The 17,521-nt window shown below is 42.2% G+C and overlaps 1 protein-coding gene across 3 annotated transcripts in view; it reads left to right on the top strand.

Moving 5' to 3' along the window:
• The window catches only part of CASP10 (caspase 10), a 64,633-nt gene extending 50,863 nt beyond the window's left edge, over positions 1 to 13,770 (top strand). For 2 of the 3 annotated variants that reach the window (XM_037043631.1, XM_037043629.1), the window contains 3 exons: positions 4,145 to 4,253; positions 5,139 to 5,631; positions 8,681 to 13,770. In XM_037043631.1, the coding sequence (XP_036899526.1) occupies positions 4,145 to 4,253; positions 5,139 to 5,631; positions 8,681 to 8,837 (759 nt within the window). In that variant the 3' untranslated portion in view covers positions 8,838 to 13,770. The remainder of the gene's footprint in view (positions 1 to 4,144; positions 4,254 to 5,138; positions 5,632 to 8,680) is intronic. The other variant, XM_037043632.1, reaches the window with a different exon arrangement.
• The last annotated feature ends 3,751 nt before the right edge of the window (positions 13,771 to 17,521 follow it).

The raw sequence follows: 17,521 nt of genomic DNA, 5'->3' as shown, positions 1-17,521 counted from the left end.
CCAGGCAGACCTTAAAGCTTATTCTCCATCCCTGTTCTGGATGATTTTATCAGCACAAGGAAGTAGACAGACCAAGGAAACCTGGGGTCTGGAGGTGCTGGGCAGAGCCCACTTCTGCAACTGTGATTCCTCTAATTCCAGGAAACGTGCCCAACTGATTTTAAAGCCATCCAGATAAGCAGGAAATACCCTGCCAGGCCTTTGGATATTGCTAATAAGAACTCCAGATTTTTAAAGAAAGGGAAATGTGGCTTGCAAAAAGAAAGGCAGGAAGTCTTCCAAAGTGAAACTAAACTTCCTTTGCATTTGTTCCTTCAGAGCTGGGGAATTCTGCTGTTGTGCCCCTTGAGAATGAGGCAATGCACCTTTAGTCTGAGTTGAAGATAAGACGCCCTCCAGTAGCCATACACCTGGTGGGCTCAGCAGGGGGGTGTCCTCAGTGACTTGGACGTGATTTAAACAGGTCCCTGGTGCTGCTCACCACACAGCCAGTGGCAGGGTGAGCCCCTCCCCAGGTCACCTTGGTCATGTCCCCTCTGGGGCTTTCTGCTGGGGACTAAGGGAGGGGGGGTAGAGTGGTTGGGGAGGATGATGCAGAAAAGCTGAGGGTTTCAGTTTTGCGTTTAATTATATAGAACATTTAAGTAGGCCCAAAGTCAAAACTATGATAGAGTATACACAGAGAAGTCTGGATTGTGTCCTTGCCCCTCTGCCCCTCCCCCACAGGTTACCATTTTAGTTTTATGATTTACCCTGTTTTTTTGGTTTTTTAAATTTTTTTTAAAAAGATTATTTATTTATTTATATTTAGAGGGGAAGGGAAGGAGAGAGGGAGAGAAATATCAATGTGTGGTTGCCTCTCATGCATTCCCTGCTGGGAACTGGCCTGCAACCCAGGCATGTGCCCTGACTGGGAATCGAACTGCAATTCTTTGGTTCACAGGCCCATGCTCAATCCACTGAGCTACACCAGCCAGGGCCCTAGTTTTAGTTTTAAAAAAGAAAACCTACCCGTATCTCCTCTGTCATACCTCATTCTAAAAGAGGTGTCACACCAAAATACAATTCTTCACCTTACTTCCTTCATATAAGAGTATCTGCTGGAGAAGTTAATAGGGATCGCCTTCTGCATCCTACACTTACTGTGTGGATAGTTTCAGCCGCTCTCTGTTGGCAGACATTAGATTTACTTCTGGTGGTTAGAATAATGACTAAATATCTTTGTGCATATGTTGTATCATATTCCTGCCACTGTGCCATGGTGAACATTCCCCTTTGGAGGAAGGAAGTTGATTTTCTTCTTGTCACCTGCCAGTGACCTTTTCTATGGCTGGGGATTAGGTATCTTTCCTTTTCTGCATCAACTTTTTTTTAACAGTTTACTTATTAGGTTTATTATAAGGGATACAACTCAAGACCACCCTACATGAAAGAGATCCATAGGGCAAGATGTGAGAGTGAGAAGTAGCAGGGGGCTCCCATGTCTTCTCAGGGCACGTCACCTCAACGGATTCACCAGCCCATCAAGTCTAGATTTTCAACCCTCCTCCTAACTCTGTGAATTTCCCAAATTTTACGTATATCCTGTTTCCTCAACAGGAAGGGCCCTGGTAAGATGAACCTGCAAAGAGTAATGGGAGATGTTCTTAACACAATTTTTATAACTTGGATCACTATGACAGAAATAGATATATTTGATAACAATTATTCAAGGTGACATGGGAGACAGGTTACAAATTAGTGAAGAATTCATTTCTTATCTCAGTTGAGAGCAAGCTACTGAAGGCATGCATTATACCAGGCTTTTCTATGGGAAGATGGAGAGATGGTTTCTACTCTGCAAGGCTAGCATAGCAGCTTCTGGGGAATAGAGGCAACCCTTTGGAATTAGGTTGCTCTCTGCAGAGGGAAGGAATCCCTGAAAGGGCTGAAGCCCCAGGCCAGCAGCGAAGAGGGAGTGTTGAGTCTGAGAGAATAACCGCTATGGTGTGGTTCCACGTGCTGCTTGAAGACAGGGAGAGGCCGGAGGGAGGGACTTGGCGATGGTGTGTTTACTTTCCTGAATCCTTGCCCAGAAACGACAACCTCAGGAAAATATTTCAGAATCTGCCATTGGGCCAACCTGCTTATAGACAAGCAGGTTTTTGGTGTTGTCTCTCTGTGATGTGTAAAGTTTAACAGATCTAATTCCTCATTTTTTTCTGCAAATTTAAATTTCAGAGTGCAACATACTCCACTTTTCTGGAAATCTCTCTCTCTATCTATCTTTTTTTTTTTTCCTTAACTGGGAGGTTACATGATATGATGTTGGTGGGAGTTACCATCATAGAGTACTTGCCGTGTGACAGGCATTGTTCTAAGAGTTCTCTAGGGCTTATCTCTTTTAATCCTCCTATCACCTGGACACAGTTACCACTGTTATTGTCACTTCATAATGAGGAAACCAAGACCCAACAAGTCTAGCCTTTTGCTCTAGGTCATGTGGTTAGAAAGGAGTGGAGCTGGGATTTGATCCCAGGAGTCTGACTCCAGAGCTCGCACTCTAAAGACCTGGCTGTACTGCTGGGCAGCTATAGGAGCTTAGGCAACACCTTCACTTCCTTGAGAAATAAACAAGTTCTTTTCAGTTTTGCAATTCTGCAGTTTCGAAGTTTGGGCCTGGCTTCCCTGGAGCGTTACCTTCTTCCAAGGTGAGGAGGAATGTACAGGTGCTCCATGTGACTGCAGCTCTGGTCCTTTTTGGTGTGTTTTCAGGTCTGCGGGATACTGGGCTCACTCAGCCTGAGCTGAGCGCCCAGGACTGACCCTTAACCAGAGTTAATCACTAACTCAGGCCTCCTAGACGCAGGCAGAGTTTGCTGGATGCTACTGAAAACTGGCTGGTGGGAGAAGAAAAGCTTCAGGAGAAATTTCCTTGTTACTGTCATGTGACAAATAGGTCATCATTGGCTTCCTATCTATGATGGATTCTTATTCAGAGAAATCAGGGAGTTTGCAGCAACCTTTAAAGCACTGCAATCCTCAGCTAATGCCAAAAGCATGACTAAGTAATCCCAGAGCTATGGACTGACTTTTGTCCTTCCCAGATTGGGTCCCTGGGTTTTTTATTTCCTCTTTCTTCTTCTCGTATCTGGCCAGCCTCTCTGTAGCCAGTGACTGGTAAATGCTGATTCCACCTAACCAAGCTTTCCTCCATGTGAGGTTGACTCTCAACACATCCTGTGTAAGGCCATCTAAGTGTTTGGGGAAAGATATTTGAAGAATCTGAGTGCTTCTCTTTCTAGGTGACAGAGTAGCCCTGGTCTCCCTGGAGATGTAGGGACCATCTGTTTACATTCTAACTTCGGAAGCCAGCACAGCAGTCTGGGCAGTTTCCTCAGGGCATCTCTAGCTGGGGTCCAGCCGTTAATGACTTTGAGGGCTCAGAGTTCTTTGTGTCTGTCTTGGTTCTTCTTCCACTCTCTGTGGTTATCTCTGTCTTTCCCACCTTTTTTTATAACTATCAGAGTGTGTTGGCCTTGGGCTATGGAGGGGATGCTATTCCCCTTTAACTATTTCAAGAAAGGGAAATTTCTCTTGTATTGGCTGATGCCACTTCTTTCCTGCTTGGACTCAAGAGGTACCATGTTTTCAGATCATTCTAGCCACACAGAGGCCCTGCTGAAGTCAACCCAGATCATTTGTAATCGTCGGCTGTTTACAATAGCCTTCCGAAATAACTGCATGTATTTTACAGTTCCCAGTGTCATCTCTACCAAAGGGATTTCTCTGGTTTTGGAGGAATCGAATCACTCTGAATCCTACTATCCAACAAAAAAAATGATCATTTGATAGTTTTGTCGTCTTGTTAGATCCTTACTTATGGCTTCTTCACCTTGCTAATCCAAAAAGGAAGATGCTTTTGCATAAACCCTGGGTTTTCCAGAGTTAAAGTACATAGTCTGTGTTATTTAACACTAAGAACTGACATTTTGCAATTGAATGAGGTGAAGTCTGATTTTTAATCAGGGGCTGGCAATTGAGTAATTCCAGACCAGGGCCAGGATCTTAAGAATTCTCTGATCATTTAGGTGGTTGGTTAGAAACATTAAACTCTTAAAGTGAGGATTCCCTAATAAGTGGCTTTATCTCTTCTTTTTCCAAGGAGGAGGCTGTGTATAAGATGGATCGTAAATGTAGAGGCCACTGTGTTATTATCAACAACCAGAACTTCACCTCACTGAAAGAAAGACGAGGGACCCAAAAAGATGCTGGTAAGAAAGGCCTTAAGAGTATCTTAAGTTGGGGATCTTAAAATAATTTTTTATTTCATATTTTCTTTTGGTAATTTTTATCTTCCATTAAATGTAAGGATGATATTTTAAATGTTTCTAAGCCCTGGTGTTTTAGTCCATCCAGGCTGCCATATTAAACTACCAAGACTGGGTGGCTTATAAACAAGAAACACTTATTTCTCACAGTTCTGAAGGCTGGGAAGTCTAAGATCAAGACTCTGGTGTTCCAGTGTCTGGTGAGAGTGGGCTTCCTAGAAGGCTACCTTCTTGCTGCTCTAACCTCACTTGGCAGAAGAGGCAAGAGAGTTCTTTGGCGTCTCTTTACACATTCATTGCTCATGGCCTAAGCATCTTCCAAGGCTGCACTTTCTAATACCCTTCCTTTGGGGGTTAGGATTTCAACATATGAATTGGGGGGAGACACACACTTTGGCACCACAGCACCTGGGGTGTCACCAAGCGGCTTAAGGAATGACAAGAATCCCTGACCATTTACGATTCTGTGGTTTGGGGACGAGCATGCTGGGTCAGTATGGGAAAACCTTCATTTGAGCTCTGGCTCCACTGCTCACCAGGTTTGTGACTGAGGGAGACTCACTGGACCTCTGCTTCCTCATCCATGATATAGAATGAAGTACGGCTTCTGCGGACCCTCAGGACCATTGTGATAGCGCTGTGGGTACTATAAAAAGTCAGGTTACTTATAAAATTTTATTGTCGGGAAAGTAAAAAAAATTCCAAAGCTTCAAGCTATTTGCTGTGCAATTTTTATAACTATTAGCATTGTTTGACTAATTCATTTTATTTCATTTCAGTCAATTTTATTTCATTCCATTCTTTTCTCTCTCTCTCTCTTTTTGACAGACTTCCTGAAGCACGTGTTTCAGTGGCTTGGGTTCTTCGTACATATACATGATGATGTGACTAAATCAGAACTGGAGGAGCTTCTGAAAATGTATCAGAATCATGCAGGCCATGATGAAGGAGACTGCTTTGTGTTCTGTGTTCTGACCCATGGGAAATATGGAGCTGTCTACTCTTCAGATGAGGTCCTCATTCCCATTAGAGAGATCATGTCTCACTTCACAGCCCATCAGTGCCCTGCTCTGGCTAGCAAACCCAAACTCTTTTTCATCCAGGCCTGTCAAGGTGAAGAGATACAATCTTCTGTATGCGTTGAGATGGATGCTGTAGATCCCAACTCGACATACGCTCCCCTTCAGGACAGTGTTCCTGTTGAGGCGGATTTCCTTCTCGGCCTGGCCACTGTCCCTGGCTATGTGTCCTTTCGTCATACTACAGAAGGCAGCTGGTATATTCAATCTCTGTGTAATTATTTGAAGGACTGGGTCCCAAGGTAAGAGTTTCACATTGTTCTATTCACCTACCTGTTTATCCATCCATCTATCCACCTTCTTGTTCATCCATCTGTCTTTCTACATACCCATGCATACATTCATGCATCCACCCATCCATCCATCATAACATCTGTCCATCCATCCATCCATCCATCCATCCATCCATCCATCCATCCAAGCTGTATTGAACACCAGGATATAACTGGAAAGGAAGGTATGGAATAAAAAAAAAAAAAAGACACAGTCCCAGCCCTCAAGTTGCTCACAATCCAGATGGACAGACAAGTATGTGGGAAGAGCATCCCCCAGTGGTAAATACATATTGTAAAGCATGAGTGTTATGGGAACACGTAGAACTAGTACCTCGACCAGATTTGGAGGATCAGGGGAAACTTATTGAGGTGAAAGACATGTTAAGCAGAGGGAACAGTGTGAATAAAGGCATGGGGGTTTTACTTGTTCCTTCCACTATTCATTTAAAAGTCACTCAAATTTACTGAGTGCTTATGCGCTGCTTCAGACCATATTCTTGGATTTTTGCCTCTGCTCTGACAGATGCTCTCTGCCACATGCTCCTTACCTGGTACCCTGGAAATGGGCCCTTCACCAAGGCCTGGGCTGCCTCCTCTGCTGTTTCTTGGTAGCCCTCTTGGCTGTTTTAGCTATACTTGGAGGCCACTGGAACCTCCCTAAAAATGTCTCCCAAATTACCATCTCTGAGTTTCTGGAGGGGTAACCTCATTCAATTTTATATCCTGAGTGCCTGGCATAGTATCTGATACATTGTTGAGCTTGATCACTATTTGCTGGACCAATGAATGACTGATCAAGTCGACCTCATTCTTAAGGTCAGTCTTGCACATTTTTTCACAGCCTGCCAGATGACCTACTTTTGTGTTGCCCTTGGACCTTACAGCCCAAAGAATAGGCCTGAATTTATCTTCTCAGTCCTCTTCAGGAGCTTCTACTCCTGAGTCCCATTTCTAGAAATGGTCACAATGCTCTTCTGGGAATTTAAGACAGGGAATCAGAATTGTAGCCTTGAATTACCTAACCTTTCTCCTCTTCTATACCAACCTCTACATCCCCACCAAAACCATCAGAGCCCAATGTCCTATGGCTTCAAGGGGATACTGTGTGCCTGCTATACTGGTTACTAAGCCAGTGTCTAGAGGAATAGCTACTGTTAACACGAGAGACAAAAATCTCTTCTCCATGGAGCTTACAGTCTAGTGAGGTGAAGACATATAATACAAATATAAGTAAGTGAATATTTAAATTAATAAGATAATTTCAGGCAGTGATACCTGCTTTGAAGAAAGCAAAACAGGATAATGATACAGAAAGTGGGGGAAAGGAGCTACTTGAGAAGACTTCTAGATAGAGGAGATAGTTCAAGTGTGACTGAAGGCTGAGAAGGAGTCAGCTACAGGAAGATTTGGGGACAAAGGTAACAGCTAGTGTGAAACAGGATAGAAGGATTAAGAACCAGGCAGGGCCTGCATTCCCATCTGAAAAATAACGATGATGATGAGAAGTAGTAGTGATAATAGTTTAGCCAAAAAGTCCATATGGTTTTTTTCCGTAAAATAAAGTACACATTTTTCATTTTCACCAATAACTTTGTTGATTTGGATATTTTGAGTATGTCAACTATCTCCCAAGTGGTATGATGTTGATCGCTCTCAATTAATGTCTCAGTTTTATCACTGTCAACTTCAGCTGGGCCACCCAACCACGGAGCATCAGCCAGCAAGAAATTGCCAGCATGAAACTTCCCAAACCACTTTTGACGCATTTGATCAGTCACAGCACCTTCTCTATACACTGCACAAATCTTTTTTTTTTGCACTTCAGTTGAGTTTTTCCCTTTCTTGAAATAATAAAGCATAATATCCTGAAAATGTGTATTTTCTTCCATCTTCAATATTAAAATGGCTCTCCCCAAATTCACCAATTTTGATTTTTTAAAAATTCACACTGATATGACAGCTGTCACAATACAATCTAACAAAATGGTTTCAAATGAAGGTAAAGACAACTAACCACTACCAGAACCAGCTTATGGAAAACCAAATGAACTTTTTGGCAAAATCAGTACTACTAATGACACTAAAAATGATGGTCAGTGGAGTATTGTAGCCAGGGTTCTAAATGCTTTACATAAATTACCTCATTCAATCTCATGGTCGTCCCTAAAGTGAGTATTATTATGGTATTCATATTAGAGCTGAGAAAACTGAAGCATAGTAAAGTAGTGACCTGCCTAAGACCACACCATCAGTGAGAGAGAGAGCCATGATTCAGACTTAAGTCTGTCTCGTGGGCCTTTGCTTTCCTTCCAGTACTATATATCACCCACCCCTGGAACATTCATTATAGTAAGTACTACACATCCTGCAAGGCCAAGTTCAAATGTTATCTCCTCTCTGGAGGCTGTTTCGCTCCAAGCCAGAAATTCTGTTTTTCTTCTTTGAACGTTCAATGGAACTTTGGCCTTCTTTTCATATGGCATTGATCACATTCTGCCTTGTGTCATGAATTTGGTGTGTATGCTATTCTTGGTACATGGTTTATGTCTTCATTTTAAGTGTTTAAGATTGGGAATCATATCATATTTATTTTTGTATCCCTCCCCAAACCCAGAATTGAGAGGATATTATTAACAGTAGGCTCTCTTTCTCTATCCCCATCAGCTGCCTATTTTATCTATTTACCTACCTACCTATCTACCTATCATCTACCAGTTTGAAGGAAGAACATGGAGAAATAATTATATGTAAATTTCCTTTGTGGACTAAAAACATTAACATGGAAGGTGTAATTATTACAATTTTCTTATGCTATGAATGTAGAATTGAAAATTTTATATTGTTTAACATTTGTCTTTCAGTTTCAGAAGTATTTCTTTTATATTTGGCAAGATTCCAGTTAGAATCTGGGCATGTAAGGCTAGGAAGAAGACACATGTTTTAGGGTTTTATTTCTAAGACCTGGTACCTGATTTCTGTCTCCCGATTGAAAATATATTTTCTTCTCTGCCTGTAGACATCAAGATATCTTATCCATCCTCACTGCTGTCAATGATGATGTGAGTCGACGAGGAGGAACAAAGAAACAGATGCCTCAACCAGTTTTCACACTACGTAAAAAAGTCATATTCCCTGTGCCACAGAGTGAACTTTCCCATTTTCATACTACGTGAAAAAGTCATATTCCCTGTGCCACAGAAAGAACTTTTATTATGGTAGAGAGTTTTCATTGATTCTTAGACTTGAAAGGAACTTTCTCTTCCAACTTCCAACCTAGCTTAGGAAATCATTGACAGATAGTGAGCTGGTCTCCAGTCTGTCAGTCCAGTAATAAGAAATGCTCTATTTTCTGACACAGTAAATTCTGTTCTTTTTCCCCCCTTTCTAAACAAGTATAAATATTACAAAACTTTTTTTATCGATGCCTTGGCTTATAGTCTTGATTTTAGCTGTGCACCCTCAGAAAAAAAATAATTGGCCTTGGTTTGTGTATCTGTAAAGTGAAAAGTTGGGGCCAAGAACATTTTAAGGTTCCTTTTTGCTCTAAGAACCAATGTTCTTAGATTCCTCCTCCAAACGACCACTCCTTGTTATAATTCTGTGTTCCCTCTGTGTGGCCTTTTTTGGGCATTGGCTGATGATAAGATCATGGTTTATTGACTCTACTTCTGCTCCTCCCTTCCCAAGGCTTCCGTTCTGGGGGAAGGGAAATTTGGTTTATGCCCCACCCATTTCCTGCTTTCGTGTTAGGGCAGGTGTTCCTGCAGGAACCGGTTTTCTTGGACTGGGAAATGGACTGACAACTCTGTATAAAGAGAGACACACATTCAGCTACTCTGAGAGCAGAAACTTTACAACCTGACATTACTTCCCTGTTGGCCAGAACCTTTGACACTGGGGACAGACCTCTCAACTCAAACTGACTAAAGCAAAGAATAGATTGCATCTTTCACGGGAAAACACGAATGCATAGTGCTGGCTTCCAGTGAGGCATGAATCAAGACTCAAGTCTTCAGTACAGCATCTGTCTCTTGGCCAAGGGCCCACAGGATTGGCAGCCGCACTGTGCTGACTGCAGTCAACAGCCTCCCCCAACCTCACCCCCACCGCCCCCATCACAACACACTCTGCTCCTCTTGCCCCAAGGATGAGAGAAGCAGCTTGAGGAACTGAAGCTGTTCACGGGGAGTGTTGCTCTCTCCTTAGCCAGAGAGGTGTCTGGCTGTGCCTTGTGGGTAGGGTGGCTCTTGATGGAAGCCTTGACACTTAAAATTTAGGTTTTTAACATTTTTACATATGAGAACTCTTTTTTTTCAATTTCAGAAGGAATTTTTCTTTTTTATTTCCTGGAAAGAGGGCAATTGAAAGCGCAGTGGTTAAGGCCTTCGTATATAGATGAAGAAGCTGAGGGCCCAGGAGGCAGGGCAGTTGGCTACTGCCGTTCAGCCAGCTATTGTCTACCTGATGTTGTTTCCCATGTAAGTGAACTGGACTGTCGTGGGGCAAACAGAACTCTAGGAACACGTCCTTGGATATGCAGGTGCTCACAAAGATGTCAGGGAATGAAGAATTCCCTTGGTGATGTCTGATTTTGTAAATTATTTCTGTGAAAGTCAAATTTACTTATGGTGAACTTTCTATGAAAAAATAGAAGAACCTTGTTATAATGTAGCTAGTAGTCACATGTATTCAAATGCAGGTTGGCAAAGGAAATGAATCTAATACATAGGTCAGGATGGTCTTCCCAAACTATTGTTCATGAAAGTCAAAGCTAACAGCTGGTGATTATAGTCTTTGTTCCACTGGATATGCCCAGCTGTTGGCCATTCAGCAGACCACTGTGCAAGGGAAGCGTGGTGTGCTGCAAAGGAAAGAGCAAAGCATTTGCAGATGGAAGCCTTGAGTTTCCGTGTTGCCCTGTGACTCCTTTGCTCAAACACAATAACTCAAACTAGTTGTTTTGAGCCTTATGCATGAAGTAGAGAAAATATTATCTGTTGAAGAGATTAAGGATTATATATCTATATAAAGTTGGGCAAAAGTAGGTTTACAGTTGTGAGTATGTGAAACAGAGTTTACTCTTGTATTACTACTTATTAATTGTATTGTTTTCCATGAACAACTGTAAACCTGTTTTTGCAACATTCTATATATGTTTTAGATTTAATGGATATCTAGAGATAGTTATTTAGATATAGATAGCTAAACACATAACTATATATGTGTATACATACATATATATCCATTTAAATTTAACTGTGGTGCTGTGCATGTAAGGCCTTTAGATGGCACAGACTTTTGGTAGTAACCTAAATGGACATAGCAGAGTTTGAATTCTCTGACATCTGAGTCCAGCTGACTTTTAGCTGCAAACAGACACTAGCAATACCTACTGCCATCCTGTGACTGAGGAGCTGGCTCTTCCCTCACTGGTTCGCAATGTCTCCAGCAGAAACAGGCTGGCTCCTGGCTCTGAGTCCAGTTGGAAAAAAGCACTGCTGATGAACTCTCCGTCATCATGAGCACTTGGGGTTCGATGTTTGATTCCTGGGCCCAAGGTTTCTCTCATATTTCTGTTTTGCTGGACCTTAGCACATGTGTGAGATTAAATTCTAGAATCACAAGTGCTCCGTGACTCTCTTATCTGAGGCCTCTGGCCAGCACTTAGGAGTGACCAGGCCTTTATGCCTGTTGGTCATGGGCGTGTATACAAACACCAGGAGTGAAGTTGTTTTTGGTTCATTTTTCTTCAGTGGAGCATGTACACTCTTGTCTCGTGTGTGTGTGTGTGTATAAATTTAGAGTCTAGGAACAACAGGAGGTGACTTGGTCACGGCTGTTTGGCTATAGCCATTGTCTGTCCAGACTTTTATGAAGGAAATGGGCTGTGTGATGTTTCTGTATATTTTGTCTAGTTTTGCTCAACCTATAAAAGGTATAGTTATTTTTTCTTTCTTTCCCTTCTTTCTTCCTCAAAATAAGATACAAAAACATTCCTCTGTATCAAACAAAATAAGATACAAAAACATTTGGTAGAGTATTATGCAAATGTTAGTTATTTAATAATGGTGCTGTGGTTATTTATTATTATTAGAGCTATTAGTCACTACAACATTTTACTGGCCTCTGCTTTGGGGACTTACCTTGATGATGGGCAGGTTTGATATCAAGGAGATGCCCCTTAGCAATACATTATATTCTGCCAAGGCTCAGGTAATTCAATCATATAAGCAACTGGTGCACTGTGGATGCTGACCAATCAGAATAGACACTGACCAGCATAACACAATGGTAAATGCTGCTGAATAACAGCCTTTATCAATGATCAAGTATCCTCTGAGGTCAACCAAACTAGAAGTTTAGCTCGTTTTCCAGATAACTTTTGCACCATATCTAACTCACAAAGTCTTCCAGGTCAGATACTTTCTGAGTGATCTAGTCAAGTTGTTCATAACATGGAATTCATGGTCCCAGAGGAGTTTGTGGATTTATTCTCATGGTCTTTGAGCTTCCACCTTCACTTTTTAAATGTTGTCATTCCTTTTGGGTATTATTTTAAAAGGCAGTAGAACTGCGTCCTGGCCTTTCTGTTATGACCACTTTATACTTGAGATCTGCCACCATCTCTGTGCTCACATCCTGGTGTCCACAGAAAGTGAGGAACTTTACACTGCACTTTCAAAAAGTTAAATGGGGTGACATTGGTTAGTAAGATTACATAGGTTTCACGTGAACATTTTTTGATACATGATCTGTATATTGCATTGTGTGCCTGTACGTTGAACTTCTTAATGTAGCATGGGTGAGGGCCTATAGCTGGGGTTCCTCAGGTTTATTGTCAGGTGCCGGTGGTTAATTTATCTGAACCCTGCTCCAATCCATCCTCTCACCTATGACAGGGTTGCAAATCCTCCATTATCCTCCACCTCTGCCTGACTCTTCCAGCACGAAGGGAACTCAAACCACATGCAGAGTCTTGGATTTGGGAGCTTAAAACCGTAGAGACCCTGTGGTCCAGCCTTCAGAGTGTTCAGTGACTTGCTGAATTCTCACAGCTGTTCGTGGAGGATTTGCAATCCTGCATATCTACTGCTTTGCAAACTGCCTCCTGGTTTCACGTCTGGACAGCTTTAATTGTTCTTTTCTCTATTGGGTTTGAATCCACCCCCTTAGAATGTGCTTGAAACCACTGGTTCTCATTCTAAACTCTCGAGCTGTATCAAACAGGTATAATTATCCTCTAGGAAGGTGTAGAGGGTCTGGCAGAAGTAAAGCCTGCTTGAGGGTGCTTGCTAGTTAATAATACTATGGGTGTAATGATTTATAGTTTTAATTTGGACATTTCACCTAAAACATCATGTGGTGTGCTTGAGTATGATATTATTATGTTACAGAATTACATGCTTATGATTTTGTGCTAAAAGATTTTATAATAAAAATGGACATTATTTGTGCCAGACCCTGTATATTGTGAAAAGTTATTTAACTTTCTTTCTGGGAGAGTATGGGTTGTCAAAGTCTGCAGTTTTCTTTCAAGGTTGTGTTAAGAGTATAGTGACACATTTGTAACTTAGAACAGGAACTAATTAAATAGTACTAGGGGAAATTCCCTGTTTAGAGAAAGATTCATTTGTCGATAGAAACAATCATTTCTTAACATAACTTTTGCATATATGATTTATTAAAAGAGTTTTTCTATTAAAATATTAGAATTGTATTCTTAATTTTTTAACTTATTTTGAACGGGTAATATCTTTACATTGTGCAAACATAAGAAAATATAAAAAGATGCCCAAGAAAAGCCTCCCCTCCAGTTCTGTCTGCTGTATGCCCAGTCCTCCTGCCTCCTCATCTCACAAATAATGTACAGGTTTCTTAATGATAAGTACGAATATGTATGTATTTTAAAACAGATATTGCTTGAAGCAAAGTACATACACTGTGAAACTCACATATCTCAGTTGGTCTCATTTTAAGTGATTCTACGCAAGATGCTTGGGAATACTTGTACAATTCTGGAACAGTAATAACTTTATGAGCTTGTGGACTAATCCTTGTAAATAGTAGTAATTGACTTGCAAATAAATAAAGTGATCTTTTCCTGTTTTTCTCTGACTAATAACTTTGATTTTGCTTAATAACTTTTTTCCTGCCTACAATGTATGCTCATTGTGGAGTATTGGGGAGATACAAGAACAAGTAAAGAAAAAGTTCGTAATTAGTTCGTAATTCCACTTTCCTACACACTTTGCCATTATTTCACTAACTTCCATGTCTTCCCAGTCATGCAACCAGTAAACTTGGCTGTCATCAATATCTGTACTTCCACCCAAGGCTCAATTTTGAGCCTGCCCCTCCCTCTCTGACAACCACCTGCTACCTTTCCATCTGCCTTCCTTTAGGACCTTGCTTCCACAGTCTCCAGTGCCCGCCCTGCCCCAGGGCCTCTATTAGTCTGTTAACCCTACCTGCCATCTTTCCTGTGTCAACACCACCTCTTCTCTCCCTCTCTGCTCCCCTCCTTTCCTCTTTACCCAGCTACAGTGCATGTGTCATCATTAAATTCTCTTGCACCACCCTAAACACCCTTGCCTTTCCTTTGTTCCTACTCATGGGCAGCATCCAAACTCTGGTTAAACTCATGTGTCTGCTAACACCACATTTGTTCCGGAAGTCCTGGCTGTGGCTGCTGTGAAAACATACACTGTTCCAGACGGGTCTCGTTTAAAACCAATGACCACAAACCTCAAACAGGCTTTCATTGGTTCCTGGCAGTCCTGTGACACTTTTCCTAGTTGTGTTGTTCTTTTGTTCTCTTGGACTTTCTCAACTTCTTTTGTCTCCTCAGACCCCTATCTTCCTCTGCTCTCCTCACCGTCATTGGATGGTCCCACTCATTCACTAAGAGAAGCAATCAGAAGAGACGTCCATGTTCCATCACCAAGTCTCCTGCTCCACCTGCACTTAACCATTATTTGCTGCTTTCTCTCCTGTCAGCAGTGGGTGAGCTGTCTGTGCCACACCCACAAGTGCACGCCTCCTCCCGCGTAGAGACCATCCCACCCTGCTCACTCACGGACATCACCCCCGAAGTCCCCCTTCTCTCCTGCTATATTAACTTTCCCTTCTCTCTCAGATCTTCCCCTAGGCATACAAAATACGCTATGATTCCCCCTTCCTTCACAACCAAACCAAAACAAAATCCCCCCAATGCCCATCTTCAGTCAGGTACTCAGAAGAAGATCCTGAGAGGAGGATTCTTATGCAAGTGATTTGTTCAGGAATTGCTCTTTCGGTACAGGACAGGGAAGAGAAGGCAGGGGAGGCCGAGGCCACCCATGTCATCTCAGCCTGGCCTGGCAGGAGGAGTGCTCAGGGAAGAACGTTATGCTCAGAGTTCCATTCCACTGGAGGCAAGGGGACTGGGAGTCCGTCCTCCCTCACCCACACCCTTCGTTAAGAGCTGCCTCAGCTCAGGGAACTTCCGGTGGTCTGAGGGCAGTCCCTAATATGGTTCCCTCACACATAAGCTGGCAGGGGGAGGGGCGGTGCAAGGGGGATAGAGAAGGATGGGAAGAGACCTGCTGGGGGCACTAACAGCACCCTGCACTCCTCTGGACCCCACACCTCACCTTCCCACTCGTTACCCATCCTCAGGCCTGTCCCACATGCGCGGGGCCTGGGGCTGCAGTAAACTTGGACATCCATGAACCATGTGTCCAAATATAAACACCCAATAAACCGCTTTGGGATGACTTGAAAGGCCGGGTTAGAATTTATCATTTTTATATTTGCAGAGTGTCTGTCCCTTCTCTTCCCACCCCCAGCTCCTTCCAGATCACCTGAAACCCTAATGTAGACAAAAGAACATGAAAAATGTACACCAAGTAAGATCAGTGTTACCCTTGAGCTCAGAATGCTGTGGAATAATTTTCTATGACCCCAACCTAAACAGAGTTATTTCTTAAAAAGCCCCACCTTTCTCTTTAACAACCCACTAGGGATCTGTCATTTTGAATTATCCAAGTAAGAACACCCTTTCACCTCCTATTTCAAAATATCAAAAACAACACCAAAAAACTTCAGAATATGTATTCTACAATTGCATAAAATAACTAAAAGTCCAGTTAAATGTGGGAAAAAATGAACTGATAATGAAAAGAAAAGGAATATGCATGAACAATAAACATATGAACACACAATTTATTTCCTTAGTAACTAGAGAACTGTAAAAACAAAGCCTGCAGTGAGATGCTATTTACACTCATTGTACTGACAACACTTCCAACCCTGTCAGTAGGAGGCGCTGGTGTGGAGATGGAGCAGAGGGCCGTCTGTGATGCTGAGTGGGGAAATGCCAATCAACACAACCACCTTAGAGAACTATTGGCAATAACTGTAATGTTGAAGACCTGCACACAGTATGATCCAGCCAGTCCACTTCTGGGTCTGTAGCCTGAAATAAAGTTTTGCACCATATGCCCAGAGACGTGGAGAATTTTCAGAGTGGCATTGTGTGTAAGAAAAATGAAAAACACAAACAACCTAATCAACCTAAATATAGAAGGTTAGATGAATCTCAGTCACACGAGGAGCATTACTGAACTGTGAAAGAAAGTGAGCTAGAATTATTAGAGTGAACCATATGAAATGATCATTTCTCTATGTCAGAAAGAGTCATATATTGGCAATTTCGTATGGCTCAAATACATGTACCAGGGCACATTGCTTCCTAGAACTGGATGGTGATAGATATGAATATAGTGAATCTCTTCAATGCCACTGAACTATTCTCTTTAATATGGTTAAAATGGTAAATAAAATAGAAAGTCTATGTAAAAAAGAAACACAATCCTGAGCAAATGAATAAATACAATGTGATACAATTTATACAATGTTAAAAACACAGGTAGTATTCCTATATATTGCTTATAAATTCACACCTATATTGTCCAAATACAAAGATATGCATATGGGTGATAAATGAAGAGTTTAGGGTAGTGGTTACCTGGGGTGGGGCTAGGATTTGCGAGATGGGAGAGAAGAATGTAATGGAAAGAGTTGTGCAGAGGTTTCATGTTTTATTTCTTCAGCTGGGTGCTGAATCTGTGGGTATTCTCTTCCTTCTAAAATTGCATTGCTTGTCAGTGGTGATTAATGTCATTTGGCCAACAGATGGGGTGATTTCTCAACTGGTTGCACTGTGGAGCAATGGGCCAGGTAGGGGGTGTGCAGGGTGGCTTTGTCCTCTTGGTTGGAAGAGAGTATGTTCCTTCAATTCAGCACACGTCTGTATTTTTGGAGCTGGTTATTTCTGTGGTGGTGATATAATTAGCATTGCTCAAATAAGGATTAGGAACACTCACTCCCTTTTTTTGCCCTGGGCCACCTTTGTTACAAAGTAACCACCCTGGGAAATCTGCCTTGTCATGCCTCTGAGCACCCCAAACTTGCACGGATAAATTAGTGTAAATCAAATCTTCCAATGCAGACTCAGGCTGCTTCATCTGGGACCCACCCCTCCCCTGACTCCTACCCTATTGCTGCAGACATTTCTTTATTCCCAGGTGTAGAGGCTCAGCACTATATTGGATCATCCTACATGGCTGCTTATTTCATCACTTGAAAGAGTCTCCTTGTCCCCCTGCACACTCAGGCCTTCCTAAATCCCCAGCTCTGGCCAGTGAGTCAAGTCTGGGCTATGGGTGTCATGCTGCTGTCAAATTAGCAACTCCAGACCTTGGGTCTAGGCTCTTGCTGGTTCTGAAAATGGTGACTCCATGACAGTGACAGGGAGGTGTTACTGTCCCATTTTATAGATCAGAAATTCAAGACTCAGAGGAGATAAGTAATAAAT

Source organism: Sturnira hondurensis, unplaced genomic scaffold (genome assembly GCF_014824575.4).
Source record: "Sturnira hondurensis isolate 20B ecotype Veracruz unplaced genomic scaffold, ASM1482457v3 Scaffold0004136, whole genome shotgun sequence".
Classification (NCBI taxonomy): domain Eukaryota; kingdom Metazoa; phylum Chordata; class Mammalia; order Chiroptera; family Phyllostomidae; genus Sturnira; species Sturnira hondurensis.
The sequence above is the reverse complement of the archived record's forward strand: the minus strand, read 5'-3'. Positions and strand labels throughout refer to the sequence as shown.